At 32.0% G+C, this 22,510-nt stretch overlaps 1 protein-coding gene across 9 annotated transcripts in view; it reads left to right on the forward strand.

Annotated features, from left to right (window-relative positions):
* Nucleotides 1–22,510, forward strand: part of raskol (Ras GTPase-activating protein raskol) — a 730,597-nt gene that overhangs the window by 540,406 nt on the left and 167,681 nt on the right. Inside the window, exon 1 of one of the 9 annotated variants that reach the window (XM_035366888.2) lies at nt 5,702–5,867. The exons of 7 other annotated variants lie outside the window; for them this stretch is intronic. In XM_035366888.2, the coding sequence (XP_035222779.1) occupies nt 5,717–5,867 (151 nt within the window). In that variant the 5' untranslated portion in view covers nt 5,702–5,716. Of the gene's footprint in view, nt 1–5,701; nt 5,868–20,073; nt 20,572–22,510 lie in introns of those variants that run through there. One more of the 9 variants, XM_035366892.2, reaches the window with a different exon arrangement.

The raw sequence follows: 22,510 nt of genomic DNA on the forward strand, positions 1-22,510 counted from the left end.
ATGCACGTATGCACTGTATCTATAGATACGCACTCGTACTGCTGGTTTCGGTAATTTGCGTACGCGACGTGGTAAGGTATACATAAAAATATCGTTGACAGGATTTCTTAACCGGATTAAGCAATTAGAGGGACCGGCTAATGCCTATCTTTAGTATATATCATGTGCTCTTGCAGTAAGTAAATGGCTTATTATTTTAGTGTCTGACAGCTGATAGATAATGACGTTTAAAAGAATACGTATAGTCGAGTTTTCATTTCCTATATAAACATGTGTTAGACATTTATTTATTTAAATGAAAAAAAAAAAAAAAAAAAAAAAAAAAAAAATAGAATTTTTGTAATTATTTTACCTTCACCGTACATTTTCCGACATATAATGTGATTTACATATCCACCATCATTATCAACATTGCTAACGATTTTAGCTTCTTTTCGGTAGTTTCGTTTCCTTTTGTTTGAGTTCATTTTCAATTAATTAACAGAATAACAAGAGCTAGCGGGAAATGTGTGCTCGCGAAGTGTGTGCCTGCAATCCAAAAGGCAAACAAACGTTAATTGAAGCGTTAAGTTCGGGAAGCTTTCAACGTTGTGATTTGCAATGCTTCTATTTAACTGTACTTTTATATGGACGAACTAATATGTTGTCCTCGAGTACAGTGCAGTGTACTTTTTCGTAGAAGTGCCAAATGAAATTTGATTCGCTGAGCGCGCGAATAACCGGTCGATTGAAACGAAGTCTAAGAATATAAGATGTCTGGTGTAAATACCCTTTGATACCTTTCGTATTGCATAAATTATGCATTCGGGCTCTAAATAATGAGTCTTATGGTTTGTACACCCTTGGGATTCGTCTTTTTTTAAGTGCAAATATAAGCAGTATAAAGAAATACTGAAGTGTAAGATGAAGAAAAGTACATTACAGAGTAAAGCATTTTGAATGAAGGAAACGTCTTATTGATCTCACGTATTGTCTATTTAAAATTAATAGCATCTTATAATTTGTACATTCCAGATTATTATTAAAAAGAAGGCTTGCAAATGCAGTTATTGTAAATAAATTTTGAATTAATCTTTAGTAATTTTTAGAGGTAAGAGAATGGTAAGATACAAGATAGCATTTAAAAAATTCATATCAAGCCTCCAGTTATGTCGACTAAATTAAACACATATAAGATATTTCTCCCGCCTCCTTAGCGTGCCTTCAAGATGTGGTGTTTAGCACGCAGGCCCGTATTCCAGAGGTCCGTGGTTCTATTCCCGGCGAAGGTGTTGCTCATTTTTCATCTTTCATGCTTCCAAAATACCTAATGTCTCTACACACATAACATGTAGATAAATGTAAACTTTAGTGAACTTATTTGTTCATGTTTTTTGTATTCACCGTAATGCAAATGCTTAATTTAACTAAATTGATGATAATGTAAAGCACATATTAATGCAGTCTATTAAACTTGCACTCGGGAATAGGAGAATGATGTTTTACCGTCTAAAATAAAAAACTTAAAAATTTTGCAATTGAAAAATTTCAGATAATGAGACTGCCAATGACCGTTATTTTAAAATAAGATTGAAGATAACTGGTTTCCGGATTCGCTCATTTAGTGTTATTATTTTTATCTCCTGTTTCTGTTAAGAATAATTTTGCTGTATTATGAGTATTTTTCTTTCTTCGAAGGTTTCATAAGAGCCCAAATAAATAATATCCGTTTTTTAGAACTATATTTTTTTAAAAGCCTCTCGCTTGTTTTATTTTGGAGTATAAAAATATTAATGTTAAGTATTTTCTTTTAAATTAAGCTCGTTCCAGTTCAGCGGCGACCAAGTCGTTAGTTTTCTGTCCTCGGATGTATACACTGTTCTTGTTTTTGTACGCAATTTGTCGCCTCGATTTTTGTGTTCGACGTGCTAAAAACCAATGTCAATCCATGAGCTTGTTGTTATTCTTAGAATGCTGGAAAATAACATCCGTCCGTGTTTTTTCCCCCGTCTTCTTTCGAAGTTCCGTTTTCCGTGTTAGACAAATTTATGAAGATATTTCCACATTAATTTTTCTGTTCATTTTGAAATCCATTAATGTGACTCTTTACTTAGCGTAATATTTTCTTAAAGCATTCAGAACAAACAGGAATGTTGCCAGTGTATTTCGGATTCATTTAAGATTTGTTATTATTATTGCTGCTCCTAAAGTTAATGGATTTGAAGAAAATGGATAATTCTAACCTGAAACTGAAATTTATAAGTCTTATCTTCTTGCCCTGAAATACCCTCCCTCCCACCCCCCAAAAAATGCTCTATGAAATGGCTCTATGAAAGCAATATGTTGTCGCGGCCGGAAATAAAATACTTTTATCTTCACGCGTCAGCGTGTTGCCATTCAGTAAAGCGTAAGATACTTTCAAATTTAGTCTTGGAGGTTGCTGAATAATAAACTAAGCGATTAAAAAACAATAAACGCTGTTCTAAGGAGTATTTTTTCCTACTCTTAAATGCGATTGATTTAAATAAACATGTATTAATATCATGAGATATCTAATTAGAAATATTCGATATTTTTATGAAATTGCACTAGCTGGACTTTTTAAAGTCATTAAATACTTTTTTTTTAATGAAAACTATTTTAGGCGGCTAGCTTTTAAAGAAATAGTGTAACGAATATAAAAATATGTACGGGAACCTCTAACACTCTATCAAAAATTCCTAAACTATGCCGTTTTAAAATATTGTGTGATTTTACTGTTGGATTGAATTTTATGTGGCGTATGTGCGAAGAACACGATATTTAATAGATAAAATCAACATATAAAAAGCTAATAATACTAATTTAGCTATGTTAATGAAAAAGCTGAGCATTGATATGATGAACTGAGAAAAGACCGAAAAAAAAAATATAAAAATATACGTCAACACTTAACTCTTCTTCGGGAATTCTAAATATATGCGCTGTGTACCTTTTAAAAATTTTGTGACTTGCTGTTGAACTGTATGTGGCGCAAATTGGGGGGGGGGGGAATGCTTAATGATAAAGCTCCCTGGGAAAAAAAAAAAAAAAAAAAGAGGAAATTGGGACTGATAGACTGCGACCTCAGCGAGAGCGTAAAAACCTTAACAAACCCTTCTCCGTGACCATAAAAATCTGAATCCTTTTAGCTTTTTTTATTTCATTTTTTTCTTCAATTATATTAAAGTCTACTTTGTTTCTAATATTATTTGCATTCCTGTGAATTCCACGAGATATAGCATCCAAAATGCTTTGACATTATACGTGCATTGTGTACATTTAACAGTCTCTGCAACATTTAAACTCTCATGCAATGTTAGAACTAAGGGAGCATAATCTCTGTTAATAACTTCAAACTCATATTTAAAGAAGAGTACTTCAGAGTCTCATTAAACGGAATTATTTGGGACTCTGCTTTTCTGGGAGAGTAAACTGTGCCGAGATTTGTTTTGATGCATATGTATTATTCTTAAAAGCGCTAATTTTTTCCAACAATATTATTTTTAACAACTTTTACAAAACTTTTATTATAAGACATTTAAAAATAATATGCATCGTTAATTTTTATTAAACCGTTCACTTTTAAGCTATCAAACGTGTATCATGAGTACGATAAAAATTAATTTCAATATAGTTTTAAAAAAAAAAAAGAAGTTTTTTTTTTTTTTTTTTTTTTTTTTTTTTTTTTTTTTTTTTAATGTGTACCTATGTGTGTCTTGAAAATTTGATTTGGCAGAAAGAATATATCACATAATTTTAGGTTCTGGAGAATTTTCTAAAAAGACAAAATTAATTGCAGGCCACTCAGCAAAGTATTTAAGTATAGCATTTTTAACAAATTTGAGTTATTTTTGTATTTCTTTGAATTAAAAAAATAATGAGCGTCGTAATCCGTCGTAATCGGATGTCTAAAATCATTTTACTCATGCGTAACTGCACAATTCATTTTTGGACACAAATGAAAGATTTGGTACTTTTGTAATAGATTAATTAAAATTTTACTTTGGGAGGGGGCTAAAATGATTAAATAAATGGGAGAAAAAAAGTGTTCTTAAGTTCCCCCGGAGAGTTTCGTAGTAGACTTCAGAGGCTTTTTTTCATTTATGTCATTTTTTTTCCCCCTTAAAAAAATTACTCTTATTTTACTGAATTTTATTTTTTCTACTATATTAATTAAAACAATATGACTTAATATGTTTTTCGGTCCCATGTATATGTTAAGTCGTTGTGGAATAGTGACATCATTTAATTTCATGAACATTCTTTTTATATGAAGATCACAAAACAGTTAGTATAATTTCAGCTTCATCTTCGTTTATTTGTATAATTTGTTTGAAAGATAAATTAACAGTATAGTATTTTAGAAATGGTACTTCATTTCGCCTGACATGTGCTTGATAATCTAACAGTTATATAAGCCGCGTAATGTCCGAGTGGGGAAAACGCCGAAGCTGCAGAATCCCCAGCTGCGCTTCAGTAATCCTGGTAATAAAGTAGAATAAGGATGAGGTAGTCTTTTCCACCTGTCGATTGACACAGAAAATCGGGAATAAATAATGCCTGCTAATTTCAAGTATCATCCCCCCCCTTGTGCCATAGTTATCCACTGCCATCCGATTTCTTACCCCAAGCCGACATCCGGGAAGTGTAACCTTGTTTGTTAGAAGCGGCGGAATGCATTGTGTATATGTGTCTGAGGAAATAAACTGGAGGTGAAGGAGGAAGTGACGGCACGCGTTCGGATGTATCGTGGAATGTGCCAACTCTTTAGTGGGTGTCGTTCGATTCTGTACTTGGCTGTTGTTGTCTCGAAATGGACGCCTACCTTTCTCTGTTTCTTGCCATTATCCAGTACCTTGTAGGTAGCTTGGATGAGTTCACACTTCACTAGTAGTCGTATGGCTATGAATGAAGGACGCAGCATTTATTGAGAAATGGAAGTTATTGAGCAACTGTTGTTTGGAAAACAGCACCTGTGTGGTTCAAAAAGTAAAACTGTCTAGTGGATGGCAGACGACCTTAAGATTGAGGTATTTAAATGAAAAGCTGTTAGTGAATATTGTGGTGTATTGATAGGTAAGAAAGTAACCTCAACTGATAGCTATTCTGTAATCAAGCAAGATGAAAAGTGGTTTTAATCTGCATCTAAAGTTAAGAAAGTTGACTGACAGCTGTGCGTAGTGAAACTGATATGTGCCTGTATTGAACAAGATTGTTTAAGTGAATGTGCTTTGGACGTTAATGCAATCAACGAGCTTGAAATTACTGTGATCACATGGGCAAGCGTTAAAAGCAATGCGTGATATTGTACATGAAGCTGCCTCTGTAAAACTACTTACTGATGGAACTATGACAATCTTCTAACTATATGGTGTTGCGATTTTGACAACAGTTTTAATAACATTTTCTGCATATTATAAAATTATGAGTTTCATATTTCATGAATATCTGTGACCAAGAACATAGCATCCTATCACTGTGGATACCGTCATATTCGCGTATTTTAGAAATGTAATGCAAACAGGATCATTACCAGTACTTGTCTGCGTATTGCCTAGCAAAGATGTTGCGACTTTTGTACTGCGGTTTTCGTCCATCTGTTTGTTGATTTGTTTGAATAGTTAAACTGGGGAGTTTGTCGCCTCTGAGGATATACTCACGAACCTGATTTATGTGAATTTTAGCAAGTGGAAAATTGATATCCATTCTCTTTAAAATGGCATCTTTACCTCAGAGGTACCGTCATTCCCATTACCCGCAGTACCTCCACCCTAATATAGTACCTCAACTGAGGTACCGTAAGAATCGCACTTGGGATACACGATATCGTGGCAGCGGATTGATTTGGACGTCAAATTCATCACTACGTAAGTTTTTTTTTTTTTTTTTACGTCTTTAGTGACATATATGACTTTTTAATTAGTTAATTATTTTCTCTTACCGCAAATAGATAAAGTTATTTTTCACAGGTGGTGAATCTACCTTTTATTCATTTCTTCCGTGTGAGTTATTACGCGGTTGGAAAAAAAATGACTAATGTGCTTATTCAAGGGCTACAACAGAGATTTAATTAAAATAGCTTATTATTTAATTTTAAGCATTTACTTCCCGAATTCAAGGCTGTTCAATTTTTCTTTATTTTTTTTTCATGCTATCATATATAGAGAATAAAATTATAGTTATTATGAGACTCCATTAAAAAATGATTAGTTTATAGACTAGATGTAATTGATCCTAAATGGCGGAACATCCATATCTAGTTTTTTATTAATGAACATAATTTTTTCACCCATATCGATTCTTTTCACATCTAATGAATTTTTTATACTTACTCATTAGCTGATATCAACTATAGCTACAATTCTGTAGGTTGTAATTAAAGACTAAAACATCGGTTTCATTGTTGCAACCATAATTAGCCATATCTGTACAAGCCCCAGCGAATTCCAATGGCAATTATAAATGTTTTAAAACATCTTTTAAAGCAGTTTGCATTCCCATGGTTTATTTGCGCTTAGCTGTGTTTCACATCTTGCACAATGTTTTTCTCAGCGAAGTTTAATCTAATTTTATCGCATAGGAAAAAAGTTATGTCTTTTTGGCATTGTGCTTGGTTAGGTCAGTTGAACCATGGATGTAGGAAAGCCATGACCTTCCTACCTCCATGAGTTGAACACGGCAAAGCACACAATGCCTTAAGGAGAGAGATGTCTTCATAGAGCACTTTTTAAGTGAAACTTGTAAGGATCTTAAGTTTTACTAACGTTTATTTTATTTTAAATCTTTACTGTCACTTCTTATTTTCTACTTCCGGCCAGAATTAAAAGCTTTAACTTATTTATGCAAATTGTCTTCCTAACGCCAAGTACTTAAGTTGTGGCTTTTTGCCAAGCAAGAGAGAGGAAGGAGTTATAGGAAGCAAGCCGCTTGCCACTGTAGTTTAACGAGTTTTCACTCTGTTGCTGGTTGCCGTCAAGGCCAGAGGTTTAGCCTTCTTGATAATTGCAGACGTATCGTAGTTTTAGAAGCTCGGCGTACTACATACGTACTTTTCTTTAAATAAAGGCAGTCTTAAATTAGTGTACAAGTGCCTAGCACTAAGTTAGTTTTTAGTTAGTAGTTTTTATATTCTTACGTTTAGACCACAAGTGGTTGGTCTCTGTATTCCGAAGTTCGGGAATACCTGTGAAGATAGAAAATAAAGGGTTTCGTATACCCTTCCTGCTTGTGTTGTCTATTTCACACCTTCCTGAACATAGCTTGAGGAAGCTCCCTGTTCTTATTCAGGACCATTCATGTTCCCAAAGCAAATCAAGAGGAATACAAATCCTGATAAACTGACTGGTTTTTTTCGCTACACGTGGAAAAACCAACATGGTTTCAAAGTACCAATGTTCAGCGCCACTGCGCTGAATCACTCGTCCACTTGTGAGGTTCAAAGAAAAAATTAAATCTGCAGTTAGCAAAGAAATTTTACGATTGAACTCGTTGTGACAGCTAGTCAAATATGCATTATTAAATTATCATGATTCGAATCTCTGGAATAATTAGCAACTTAATATCCTGAGTTTTTTAATGAATATGTGTTTTTATTTCTGTGGTTGCCTCATCATTTCAAGATTTTAAACGAAATCAAGTATGCCTCATGTCATATTTCATTTTCTGTGTCAAACGACTTTTTTTTTTTTTTTTTTTTTTTAAATGTAGAAACAGTTTATTTGTTCAGTTTAATAATTATTTCCAATCAAAAATTCTACAGCTGAGCGCTTAGGATTTAAATGCATAAGATTATAAAATATTCCTGCATCTAAAAACAATAGTCTGCTAGAAAATGCTTTTTCCTTGTAATCAAATTTAATGTAGGAAAATAAAAATTTTTTGCACACTCTGACTGATGCATAAATCAGTGATGAAACAAGCTCATTTTGTTTTTCAGATTTCGTGAGCATAAATCAGTTTTGCACAGCATATTCGTTTGAAATGGAATTGGTTGATGGAGAAATTCATATGCATAGATTGTAAATAAGTACTTATCACTGTGCTCTGTACCTTTGCTTAGTTTTCTGAGCGAACTGTTTAAATGAGTTGTCCTAACGTTAGCTTATTAGTATTGCTATCCCGGAAGACAATGCAGTGTTGTAGCCAAACCACTTTTATTAAAAAAAAAATCACGGTTTCGATCTGGTTGTAAGAGCTCAATGTAGTTAGTTTTAGGTAAGAAAAATGATATTGTGCTTATAGTGGGTGAAAAGCTGATTGCAGCATGGATAGCGTTTTGTTTCTCTTTATAAATGAGCGAAAACGAGTTTATTTTTCAATCAGTTTAAGAGTTTTAGTCATTAGAAAAGATGTCAAAATTCATCTGCTTGCTATATGTAATAAATAAAAAATATTACATTATTTATTTTTAAAACAAATTATTTTACCTTAAGTAAATTTTAAATAAATGAACTGAGAAGTAAAACACAATAAAATTTTTATGGTATTTTTCCTAAAAGCTTAGATAAATTAGTTCTCCTCAAATAGACACAGTTTTTCGAATTTTAAATAAATATACCTAAAACTATGATTTTTAAGGAGTCGAAGAATGTAATTTTTAATAAACAACTATAGAATAATACTTTTGTGATAAAATATTCAGACTGATATTTTAGACGAAGGTATTGCGTTTAAAAAATGAAAACGAGCATGTTTTTCTAGAAGCTAATCATTTTGTCGATTATTTATTAAAGACAGATAGAGGATCAGATGAGATATTCTACATCGAAAAAATGTATTTTATTCAGGGTGGCCCTTTTTTTTTATTATTATTTTTAATCTTAGTTCATTTTTTCCGAAAAAGAAGCATGTATTGAATATCTTTCTTCAAAATGCGTTGCTGGATAGTAATCATTAAAGGATTCTCGTGACTGCCGAGAGCTCTTCGCTAAAGATAACGGTTAAACCGCAGTCTGTTTTCCCTCCCTCGCTTGCTGCGGTCCCAGTCTGGTTTGTGAATTTTAATATTTTTATTTATTTATTTACTTTTTTTTTTCCAGAAAAGAATTCTGGATGCTAGTGTTATCCAATTTATTTCTTACTCGTACGTTTAGTTGTCCAGTTCTAGTTTTGATCTTGAAAGCAACGCTCCTGTTGCAACTGTTCTTATCAGTAACGAACAGTGCCCTTCTCTTGCAAGATATGTCTTCATTAATAAGTATGTAAACAGTATGAGAAAGGATTATAATTTAACTATGCAAAATCATCAACTTAAATGCGTAGTGTAGTGAGTTTAAAATTTAAGATTGCAGCGTGGACTGAAGCTGCAATCTTAAATTTTAGAACAGCTTCTTAGTGTAAGCCATTTCTGCATACATGGATTAAGCAACTTTGCTATTTTTAATTTTAAATGTTAAAATAATAATAACTAATAAAAAATCTGAAAGGTTTCAGATTTTAACGTTTGCCCAGAAAGGTTTGTTAAGGTTTTCTATGCTTTTGCTGAATTCGCAGTCTATTAGTCTGCTGTTGCACTCACTCCCGCATTCTAAGGAATAATCACATTCATATTCCATGTGTTTTCATTATGTAAGTGGTTAGCACGTCTAAGTAAAAAAGTGAGATTTTTGGCTCGAATCACGGCAAAGGAATGGTGTTGACAGTGGCTCCCGAACTGAAATATGGTGGATTGTAATTCGTCACTACCTGGCTTTATCAGCTGCGTCTCACGCCTCTCCCGACTCGCCCTTTAATTAAAGTGGAATATGATAAATTATCGTATTCCCACGTATGTGTTCTCATGGTGTAAGGCTGCTAACACACATCTATTTCTTTCAGGCGAACAACTTATCGTTGAAAATAAGACTCGCGTTCACCTCCCTCCCCGTTGTGCCCACCAGCAGCCGAGCGGTAAACTCGCTAAATACTGATAGTTCCGACCTGGCTTCGATTCCAGGTCAATGGGCTGGCTGCATGGGCGTTTTCGTATTTTTCCCCCACGTGTATACGAGCCAGTTTCATTTAGAAAGACCTCTACGAAGGCATTCCTTCCCTTAGGCAGAGAGCCCTTGCATGCTTTGCTATAATTAAATAAACCAAATAAAACCAACACCCCCTCCCCGGCTTCCTTACGCAAAAAAATTATAAGTTGTTCGTTTTCAACAGCCAATCAGCTATCGGCATCGAGTCGCCCGCAGTCATCAACCATTATTCGCAAAAAAGAAGTAGTTTCCCCGTTAAATGGAACCCCAAGTTATCAGTGGTGATTGGCTGTTTTATATCACGTGACAAAGAAGGAAAAAAAATAATGCTAAGCACTTTTTCTTTCGAAATATTTTGAATGTGTGATACGACTTTAAAAGTTCAGTTAGATTTGGAAGATCCATGATTCGAAATCCGGCGAAGGCATAGCTGATTTTACGTGTTACCTGCACCGAATACCTAATAAGCTCTTCAGCCATGCAGGCTAGATACGCTATCCTTGATTCTGTTTCTTGAATGATGTAATTTTAAAAGGTATATAAATTCAGAATTCTGAAGGACGATCTTCTTTTAACCACTAGCACTGTATTGCCACTTTGGTTTTCATTAGAAAATTCATTCAACATTTGCCTATTTCTCTACAGTTATTGCTTCTGTCCTGCATCTTCTGAAAGCAAAGTTAGGCATTGCTATTAGTAATTGGAATCTCTATGAAAATTCAGACGCTTTTTATATGTATAGCGTCTGTAGTTTGTTTGCCAAGTCGGTGTTATCAGAGGAGACCGATTCGGATACCGTGAGAGTCCACTGAAGATGACGTCATAAGTTTCCTGTGTCGTAAGACGATCGGATTGTTACGTCTAGAACTATAATAGTTGTTGCCCTGAATATGAAGAGACTTACTGATGAGCGACGCAAAGCAGCAAAAACTTTGGACATCAGGTATGTGCTCTTCTGTTACATAAAGAATCGGTATTCTTTGGATGTTATATATGTTTGTCATTATAATTAGGATAGTATAAGGTATTCATTTTCCTTTCAATTCGTTAATGATGCAGCTGAATGTCTTCAAGGAAGCGACAGATCTTAAAAGATGCAAGAAGAATTATTAATCCATGAAATAATTTGTCGTATGTGAATTAGGATTAAACGGATACAGTGAACCGGGGATTTCCGACTCTTTTCTTACATCGACCCCGTTAAAAGAATGGTTTTCTTCATCGAACCCCTTTATATTTTTCTCTATATGCATTACATAAAATAATCATAAAACAAAATTTGCGGGTAAATAATTTAAATATAACAACTGAACGTAGAATATAAGCAAAGGTCTTGGAAAAGAAATTGTTTTAGATTTATCTTTTATATTTTTATATAATTATTATTTTTAATTTTACAAATATAAAAAAGATTTCAGAAACAAAATCACTGATGCTAACTGCGCGAAAGTTTGGTTTTAATGAATGTGATGGCTGCGTTTGATGTAGGGATGGAAATTTTTTTACTTTTTTTTTACCACTAACAACTTTTAGTTGGGGATATTTCTATTCCCAAACCTAGCAAACACATATTCAACATTTTCCTTCAGCGCAATCAGTTCTTGCATCACCAGGTTTCCTTTATTTTATATAATTCATTTTTACTGTGCGTGCGATGTAGTTTTATATTAATAAACAATTAATTACCAATTTTATTAATGCATTTTTATAATACCAAAGAGATCTTGAAATTATGTCGATCAATAGCGTTGTATATTTGCTATCGACCTCTGGATCATCAATGACCCCCCGAATCATTGCATTGACCTCCCCTAGGGAACAAATACTGACTCCGTTAGGAACCCCTGCTATAAACAGGAAACTGTAATTTTTATCCATGAACTAGTTTTGGTTATATTAGAGGTTAAAAAATCACAAAAGGCTGCTTAAATTTTTACTTAATGTGTAAATACTTAGATTCAGATAAGATTTTATATATCTTTCAAAGTTTGAATGGTGATTAAAATTTTTATATTGTAATGAAATTTGCGATCATCAGGTCTTCGAAATTATGTTTTCCTGCGATTCAAGAATTCTTTCGGAGTAAGAAAACCAAAGGAAACTAAAAGTAATTTTTCTTATAAGGAAAAATAACTTGTTACGTTGATTCTCGTTTTTATTGAAATAATAATAATAAATATTCACCGTTAACTAAAACCTGATCTGCCGTTTAACAAATCTTAAGGTTTGTTAATCCTACATTTTCAAAATTAGTAGCGTTATTTTATTTCATTGAAGTATTGTAAAATCAGAATTATACATCATGAATAGATGCCTGTATAGTATTTCTTCTCAATATTACTGGATTTAAAACAAATTTATCGCTACACGTGGTCGTCAGATGTTTCGTATAACATTAGAAAATTGCGTTTAACTTAAATCACAATAAATTACTCTTAAAACAGGAAATGGTATTATTTCTTATCTCGACGCTGTCCAAATGGTTAAAACCGCCGGACCCAGAGAGTTTCAGCCTGGTTCAAATCCTGGTGAAGAATCCTGCCTGCATGGGTTTATTCTACGGTTTTCTCCGTTAACCAGTTTTCTTTAAAAGATCCTTCACAATGGCATTTGTCTCCTTAAGACAGATAGCTGTTATGCTCTTTCCCGTTTTCGGTTTAAAATAATAATAATAAACAGTATTATTAGTAATAGGGAAAATTCATCTATGTACTGGCATTGAAATAAAAATAAAAATGATTGATGTTTAAGATAAAGAGCAAATAAAGATTGCTTTTGTCCGCTTCGGTGAATTTCCTAACTCGAAAACATCATTTGCCCACAAATATATTAATTTAAATATATCTTAGTTTAACTGCAATCGCGCTTTGCGTACACCCATTTATAGGCAATGAAACCGACTCCGATTTTATGCGGCCCGCAAAGACATTTCAGTTACGTATTTATAGCAAATATGATATTGCAGCCATTCAAGATTTTAGTTATTTGAAGTTCGAGTTTATATTGTTTTCGTTTGCATTAAAAATAAACATGAACAGCGCACCAGAAAATCTATAAATGGAGCTAATTATTTACACATGTGATACGAATTTTATGCAAAGACCTGAAGGTACTGATTTTATTTACTTTCATACTTGTTCAGCTGATTTACGAATTTTCGTAATTAGGAGTAATCTCTTTGTTTTGGAATAGATTTATAAGGGAACAACTTTTTTCCAGAGCTGAAAACTAGTAAGAAAAGAAACCGATTGAGATTGACCGATGAGCATCTAGGAATAAAGTACCGTCTTCAGGTACCAAACTTTAGATTTCAGATAGAAAATAAATATAAATTTGAATTTTTTTTCGTCCGTCATATTATTATTATTTTCGCTTTATAATTAATTTCGTTTTCAGTTTATGTTGTTTTGATAAATATTTTTAGTAAACTAATTTAAAATTTACTTAAAATATTTATTATTTTGTTAATAAAAAAAAAGTCTGGCCGTTCAGCTGCTTTCAAATCGTTTATTCGGCCTGCGTACAATTCGAGTTTGAGACCACTGCCTTAGAGAACACGAAGAATCGGTGATGTTCTTGGCCATGTTTATTTATATCATAGATATTGGTCGCTTTCAGAGATATTTCGAGCATGGAGGTGATTACGATGAGAGGTTTCGCCGTAGTAGCATTAAATTCGAATCGCAGCAGTCATTTGAAATGCTTTTAGTTTTCATTATGTCCTAAGTCCTATAGTAATGAACTCGACGATCAGAAGTGTAACAATCGAAATTAATTTGAATCGATGCTAAGCAGTAGCTTTGTTGACTATTCACTGCTCCTAGCAATCAGACAGATAAGCATAGCCTACATGAGTATGTATATGTGTAAATCTGATTTACCTTGTCATAACTTCATACTCAGGGTGCCTTTCTAATTTGCTAATTAGCAAATTAAATTGGATTATTTGCACTGCGCACATGCGTAGTGGAGGAGGGATTGTCTAACAAAAACTCGTGTTTGTAGCACTTCAGCATTTCAATTAGATATAATAGTAAAGTAGTAAAGACGTTTGTTTTTACTTCCTTGTATAAAGTAAAGGAACTACTGTAGTCGCGAAAAATTTCGGATACTATATTTCAACGAAAATATCCGTTTTGACCGTTCTCGAATCTATTTTATCTTTCTTTCTTTCTTTCTTTCTTTTTTTTTTTTTCCCTGACATCTAAACGTACGGACAGAATAAAGGAGTATTTTTTCCAAAACGGATAGTAAAATGGATTCAGAAGGGACTTTTTATGACGTCTGTACGTACGTACATATCTCGCATAACTCAAAAACGATTAGCCGTACAGCACTGAAATTTTGTACATGTGACTGCTATAACATCGAGTTGTGCGCCTCTCTTTTTTGTTGCAGTCGACCGAACCAAACATATATATATAAGATTTTTATGCCGTTAGTTAATCGGCATGTAATAGGTGTAGAATGATCAGCAACTTAATAATGTAAGTTGCGCTAGGACTTACATGGCGGCTCTTTGTTTGCATTTGGAACTCTTTGTAGTATAGTGAATAAAATCACTTGATGCACCAACTTCTTTCTGCCCAGCGGAACTGGAAGTCAACTTTAAATTTTTGAGACAGTAAAACCCCGTCTTTCTTGTTTTTTAACTGTATTTTTTTTTCCCCAGGTTTTTCCTTATTTTACAATTTTTAATAAAAATGTTTTGAGCTTTTATGATTTTTGCTTTGCCGCAAAGTGAGAACTGAATTGACTGAATGATAAATGCATCTTGAATGAAAGTTTTAGAAGTACGTTTAAATTAAGTGCAGCAAAAAAATGTGCATAATTTAACAGGCAGTACAAGGAAGTCATGAGGTGTCTACATCAGATTTTTTTTAGCATATAACAGGAACTGGTTATCTTAATATTACACAACCGTTTGCGTGGTATGCAGCCTAAAAAAAGAAAATATGTGTAATGATTTTAATGAGCAAAGCTACTGTCATTTCATAAAAAATATTGAATATTTCTAATTAGATATCTCGCAATTAAGATGCATTTTTTATTTAAATTGATTGATTTAAGTGAAAACATATTCTTAAGAAATACATTTATTACTTTTAAATCTCTTAGTTTGTTATACTACAGCAGACAAGTAAAATTGAAAAGTTAAATATGTTACGCTTTACTGAATAGCAGCACGCTGGGGCGTGGAAGAAGATAAAAGTAGTTATCTCAGGCAGTGGCAACACTCTGCTTTTAAATAGCTGAGTTTGTTGATTAAAGTATAAATACTGATATCTTACATTTTACCGAATTTCAACAGCCTTACGCGTTAAGAAGACAGAAATGTTTTATTTCTAACAGTGTTGCCACTGCTCAATCTCAAATCGCTTAGTTTATTAATAAAAAATTCATTAAATTCTTACAAAATATGAACTAAATAAAAAATAAATTCAAAATTTAAAATTCAGACTTCAAGCTGCACATGTATTTGGAAGTTTTAGGTGTCGCCGCTTTTGCGTAAAGGAAGGAACATGTAAACATGCATTAACATAGTAAAGCTACTTAATATTTTATATTTTGCCGAATGGCAACAGTGTTGCGCATTGGATATAAAAATGTTTGATTTCGAACATTGTTGCCGCTGCTCACCTTCAAATCGCTGAGTTTATTAGTCAAACATTCGTTAAAATCGTACAAAATATGAAATAAATTTAAAAAAAAAAATTGAAATTCAGAATTATGGTTTCGAAATTGGGGGGGGGGGAAATGTACGGATGGAGGACTCCTTGTATTCAAAATGTGATAATTCTAGGTATCGACGTTGTTCCGCTAGATGAGGGCCATACAAACAGATTCCGTATTATTTAATAGTAGAAATTATCGTTCTACTATTAAATAATAAAGACTTCTGTAAGCATGTTTTATTCGTATATTTTGAATAAGGATGTTTCCATTTAACTGCATGAGGTTGAAATCATTTGCAAAGGACATTAGGGAAATGTTGCAGTCCTTTCAACAAAAAGGGTTCATTTATTTGAACATCCTGTTAGGCAAAAAGATCTACAACCTTCGTTTGAGATGCATTGAAGGTTTTGAAATAGAATGATAACTGCCTGGGAGGAAGTGACATCACTTTTCTTCCCGTTTATTTTCATTTTGACATTTGCTGGGTACACGTGAAAGCTGCCTAACATGTTGGGCAACATCTAACCGGAACAAACCTCCCATATGAGTTCTCTCGTTCGTATGTTCTAATTAATTAATATTCATTATTAGTATGACTCATTTAATATAATGTGGTGTGTTGTGGCGGTTAAAAGATTTATACTGAGATTGCATGTAAACATTTCGGTATTTGAATGACACTAAGGCCTTACTTTGCATTTAAGTTTTTTATATTTCATTTAAAAAAAGTAATTTGGCTGTTGTGTTTCTTGCGAAACATGGACTTTTCCATAAAAGGAAGAATTCGACTCTTGAAATTAAAAAAATATTGCATTTGGAAGCTTTAAAGAGGGTTTATAAGAATACAGACCATAAATAAAAAAATGTGCAATGCAAATACGCATGTAATATGTATCGAAGTATAATATCGAAGATGTAATATTATTGATGTAATATTACCGAAGTTTCCGCAGATGTTTTAATTAAGACATTTATTATTTTCTGCAGGTGTTATTTATACAGTAGGCTCCGCCTAATGTGATGACTTAACATTAAATGATGAAAAATTATCCTTCAAAATATCAATCAAATTTAACTAATTTGATATAAACAGAAGACAGAAATACTTTCACAGCACTTTTAATTAGGGTCAAAAGTTATGAATAATTCTTTGTCTATAAAGCTTTATCCCTTAGATTAGCGACTCTCGAACGGTTAAAGATAGGAGAAAAATAGGTGATACGCAAAGAAACAAAGTATTTTTTACTATTAAAAAAAATTAAAGACATTTCAAATAAAGCTATTAAATTTTTATTCCCTTTTTTCACAACCTGTTTGTGTGAACAAGGATTTTCTTCCATGTTATATTGGGGGGGGGGGAGGGCAGAACAAAATTAAAAGTGGATTCTAATTACGGTAAAAGCTAAGTGAAATATGACCAGACATAAAAAAATATTGATCTCTTTTAAACAGAACCAAATTTCACATTAAATTTTAGAATTAAAGTATTATAATTTAAATTTTGATAGTTAAAATGGTAACCAATTTATAATCTAATATTTTTTGTGTGAGCGTATTTAATACAAATAGCCAACAAGTTGTGCAAATGGCAATATATATATTTAATATTTCTATTGAGAATTTGAAAAATAATCAATTGTAAAATGTAGTGGTGGTACAAAAAGGTTTTTCAATTTTTGTTTAGATCTCGTTAGTCAAAAGGTTGAGAACCGCTGCCTTAGATAATTACTCCATTTGCTAGACTCCACGATAAAAATCGCTAAACAGAATAAAAACGAATACTACCGGTACCTAAACGAATATTAATAAACATGCACCAATCAAAACGAGCGAAGAAATATTTTGCCTCGAAAAAGCTCGGTAATGTAGAATTCCACTTCATTAAACATTTTGGTCGAGTTGTTGTTTGGCCTTTCTTGTATATTGTTGCGTTAAATCAAAATCAAACTGCTCGGCCACTTAATTCCTTACTTAGCCGTCAATTTCTGGTCTCTATTTGGACCCTCTTCGGCGATTTTATCCTTTATTTGGCGACTTTACGTCAGGTTAAAATAATTATAACGCAATCATTTGATCACATTAACCGAATTGTTGATCACAGTAAATAAAATATTTTCCATGTTTTCGTACACAAACGAGCGGAACTTCAGCAGTTCCATAGCAATATCCGGATGATAACTGTAACCGCGATTACATTAAGCGGCGTCGACTGTATTATTATTAGGAGAGAATTTTATTAAGCATTATATTTGCAGGTAAACTACTTTCAACATTACGCATATTGCAGAATCCTGAAATTAATCTAAACTTTCCCACATGAAAAAATAACTCTGAATACTGTTTTTTTTTTTTTTTTTTTTTTTAACTCTGTGTGCCCATAAAATCATTGAGTGGCCTTTATTTTCGCAAGCGTTTGTTGTAGGCCTATACTTTGAATTATAAAAATGTTCCATAATTGAAAGGCAAATGTTTCTTTGGCATTTAAAAATTCTAACTTTATATAGAGTCCCTCAGTCCATATTGTTATAGTTAATAAAAGTTTATATTCATTCAAAAAAAAAAAAAAAAAAAAAAAAAGGCTGACACTCGTACCACAAAAATTGACCGAGCTATCTATTTAATTTCAAAGATTGAGAACCATTTCTGAAAATTCAGGGTTCGTACACAAGTTAAGAGAGAAAGTTTTAAATTTGTGCGCAACTAAAAAGAAATATCAATTTAGAGGAAGAGTTTCTGATATTAATAGATTAAATCAGTCGAAACAATTTTATGCGGCCCGCTTAGACATTCCAACTACGAATTTGTTGCAAATGCAATGTTAGTAAGATTTAAATTATTTGAAATCCGAGTTTACATTATTTTCATTACTATCAAAAGTTAACATGAATAAGACATCAGGAAATCTATAAATAGAGCTAACTAATTTACAGTGTGGATATAAATCTTATTCAAAGATTTAAAGATGTAGATTTTATTAACTTTAATTCGTACTTGTCAAAAAACAAAACAGTTACGAATTTTTGCTCTAAGAATAATCTATTTATTGGGGAATACATTTATATGTGAGCAGCTTTTTTTTTTTTTTTTTTTTCCCACAATTGAAAACTGATAAGAAAAAAAATCTGATTGGCTGGCGTATAATCCGTGAAATAAATAAAAGAAATTAAATAATGAAGGATCTGCATGAATGCATGTATGTTTCTGTGAAAAAACGACGATACCTAAAAACATTAAATTTTGAATAAGGTAGTCCTCCACGCGAATATAGGCATATGGAAGCCTAAATTTCGAATTTATTTTATTATCTAGCTCATATTTTGTAAAACTTTAACGAACTTTTGATTAACAAACTCAACGATTTCAAAGCGAGCAGTGGCAACACTGTACATGGAGGGGGGAGGAGAAAGAAAAAAGAAAAACATTTTTATCTGAGACTGTGTATCGGAAATCCTAAAGGTATGATTTTTTAAAATTATTTTGTGATATTGCTGTTGAATTGAATTTTATGGTTTAAGTGCGAAGAACATGATATTTAATAAACAAAAGGTAACACACAAAACGTTAAAAAAAACGCACCTTTGGGCGTAATAAAAAATCTGAAACACTTTTTTTTTATATTATTGAAATTTAAATTTGAAATAAAATTTTTCTGCAAGCGGATATTGAAATTAAGTTTGGGATATATATATATATATTTGTACACATGCTTATTTAAGGCAGTTATTCATAAATTAATTTTTATATCAGTCATTTGGATAACATTTTATCCTAATCTGTGATTTAAGTTTTAATTAAAATATAGTTGATGTAAAATATTTAATTATTTCATGTTTTCTTGATTAAAATTTTTGCCGATTTGGGGGTAATAAATTTTAACTTTTATTTTTTTCTTTTATATTATTGAAATATAACTCTGAAATAAAATTTTTATTCAGACGAATATTGAAATTTTTTCTTGGAATGGGCTATATTTATTTTCAGAGCACACACGGAAGTTATTCATAAATTAATTTTTATAAAATTTTTTATATCAATCATTTGGATAATATTTTAATTTTATCTTAATATTACATTAATAATTTTGAGATTTAATTTTAATTAAAATAGAGTTGATGTAAAATATTTAATTATTTCGTGTTGTTTGATTGAAAGTTTTTAAGACGACAAATTTAATAACAAAAAATAATCATATTTATATAAATATTTTATCTTTTTGTATGTCTTGAAATGAAATTTTTGGGATCTTTAGTTCATTTTTGGTCGTACGTATTGGTTTTCATTTTTCAAATGAATCGCATCTTGAAATGTTAACTTCGATTCTCTAGTTACTATTTTGACCAACAGATGGCGGCAGCTATCCATTAATCAATGACATCTCGCCGTTACGTAGGAATATTTTCATCCCGATTTTGTCATCGGCGAATCGTGTAGTTTTCGTTCCATTGGCTTGTCCCGAGCAGAAAGTAGTTATTTGGTCCTGCATTACACTTAGAAATATCGAATATTATGTGCTTGAGGAGGGAAGAGTACTGAGACTAGCAGATGGTTCTGCACCGGACATCTTCATTGGTGGGTTCCCTCGTGACACATCAGGTCCCCTGAGGGTGAGGCACCCCAAATTCGGGTGCTTTTAGCAATCTGAAGACTTTAGACACCAGCTCATATACCCATAGCTCTTGGCGATGGGAAAAAGTTCCAAAAAATGCGTTTGAATCGATGCCACATTCATTGCAGTTGAGTGTTATTTGAGCTGAATCATTGTTTTTGTTTAATCTGATTATTTATTTCTGACTGTCGTGGGAACTTGGAGCCCTGGACAGGGCGCATGAACTTTTGTTTACGTTTGATTTGCCTTAAAAATAGCCTGTTGGATTATGTAGTGACTGGGGAATGTCTAATATACGGTTATAGAAATGATAAGCTTTTCTTCTTTTAGGTAAGTTTGACTTTCATTTGAAGTTTTATCTTATTATGAAGTTATTGTTTGGTTATTTAAAGGTATCCAAGGGTTTTTCTCTCCCGCTCTCTTGCTTGCAGTTTTTAATTTATTTATATGGATTATTGCAAAATACTGTGAGTAATTTGTTGAGGAATTATTGTAAAAAAAATGTGTTTTTTTCATAAAAAATCTTTTAAAATAAATTTGTTCAGGAGATTAAGTTATACCCCTTAGACAAAAAGCTGACAATCTTTCTGGGTTTTTTTTCGTACATTAAAATGATACTAATTAAAAATTCAAACAATTTTAAGTATTAATTATGTCGTTATATACATATATTTTGCGCATACTTGACGAAGTCTCTTTGTTACTCAAAACGTTGCTAATTATTTGATTTGCTCACAAATACACCCTTTTCGGCCGGATACACCCCTGTGGTGGCGAAATGTTACAGAGGGTCAACAAACTAAAGCTCACTGATTTCTTTGATTTAAGTTTTATTAATTTGTCTATGATAATTCCGATAGAATTAATAAGTTTATAATGATATTAGTAATAGATTAATAATGCTGTTAATTATTAATATATTAAGAAGAAATCATGTTTATGAAATTAAGAATTTAATTTAATGATTTTAATTTTTTGTTTTTGTAAATTGTTCATTTGTTAAGTTTTAAAAATAGTTTGAAGTTTTATATCCGAAAATTTATTTTATTATTAATTTTTTTTTAATTAATGCTTTTGATATCTGAATCTGGTGAATATCTGGTTACATAAGTAAGACATATTTATTGATTATTTTATTCTGGGTTGCATTTATTTTTGTATTAAAAAAATGACATAAGATTGTGTGAAGGCTATCACCGGAAACTCCGACTGGTCGGAAATAAACAGAAGATGAAATTAATTTGTAAATAAGTTAAAATAGACGCCTTAGAAGATTAATTTAATTTATATTATGTTAATTTTAGTTAGAATTTAAGCTGAAGTTTTCGTATTTGCCTATGAAATTGGTATTCGTCTGTCACTTGTTTGTTGCGTATAAAATTTGAATTTGAAAGAATCTTAATTTTATAGGATGCTGATAGAAAGTAAAAACGTTAAGAAACTTTTAGAGGGTATTTTAATTACTTTTTAAGGAAAAAAGTAGAAAAAATATCAGGTATTTACTTACGTGCGATTATTGAGTTTATAATATATTTAATTACGTGCGCTTATTGAGTTTTATAGCATTAGAATTTGAAAAACTAAATATCAGGATTTATTTGCCCATTAACTGAAGGGAAAGGAAGTCCTATATCAATTTTTGGCTTAAAAATAACAAAAAATAAATTATGGGTTTAAAATTCACATTCAAAAAAATTTTAGACTTTGTATTCAGAAGTTTGCGCAAGCTTTTACTAAATGATCGCAGATTTCCTTTTTTTTTTTAAGAGGTTACATCAAAAGAAGATGAACTTATAAATTTCTAAACCCATGTAATATTTTTTTCTTTATTTATTTATTTCTCTCTCTCTCTCTCTCTCTTTTTTTTTTTTAAATATGTGCGCATTATTGATAATCTTGTTTCGTGTTATACGGCATTTTGTGTTTTAGAAAATTCTTATGTGTAGCAGTGAAGTATAGATATAATTTAATAAATTTTAAGTTGCAATTTAAAAGCTATTTAATTAATATTAAAAGAGCATGAACCATAGAAAACAGATAGGCCTTTAAAAAATCCATGAAATAAATAAATGCCTGTGATTGGTAATAAGCGAGGTATAATAATACCGCGCTATCGTAACGTCAGTCGCATATTACTTGGGTGGGGGTTATCGACACGATCAAATTCCGTGCCTAATTGAGGTGTAGTCAACTAATCAGATGTTAACGATAGTGAAAAATGCCCTGCTATTGGATGGTTAAAATGATTTCTTGTTGTTGCCAAATGAGG

Source organism: Stegodyphus dumicola, chromosome 10 (genome assembly GCF_044657685.1).
Source record: "Stegodyphus dumicola isolate Sdum_Otavi_A_Nest chromosome 10, ASM4465768v1".
NCBI classification, from domain to species: Eukaryota; Metazoa; Arthropoda; class Arachnida; order Araneae; family Eresidae; genus Stegodyphus; species Stegodyphus dumicola.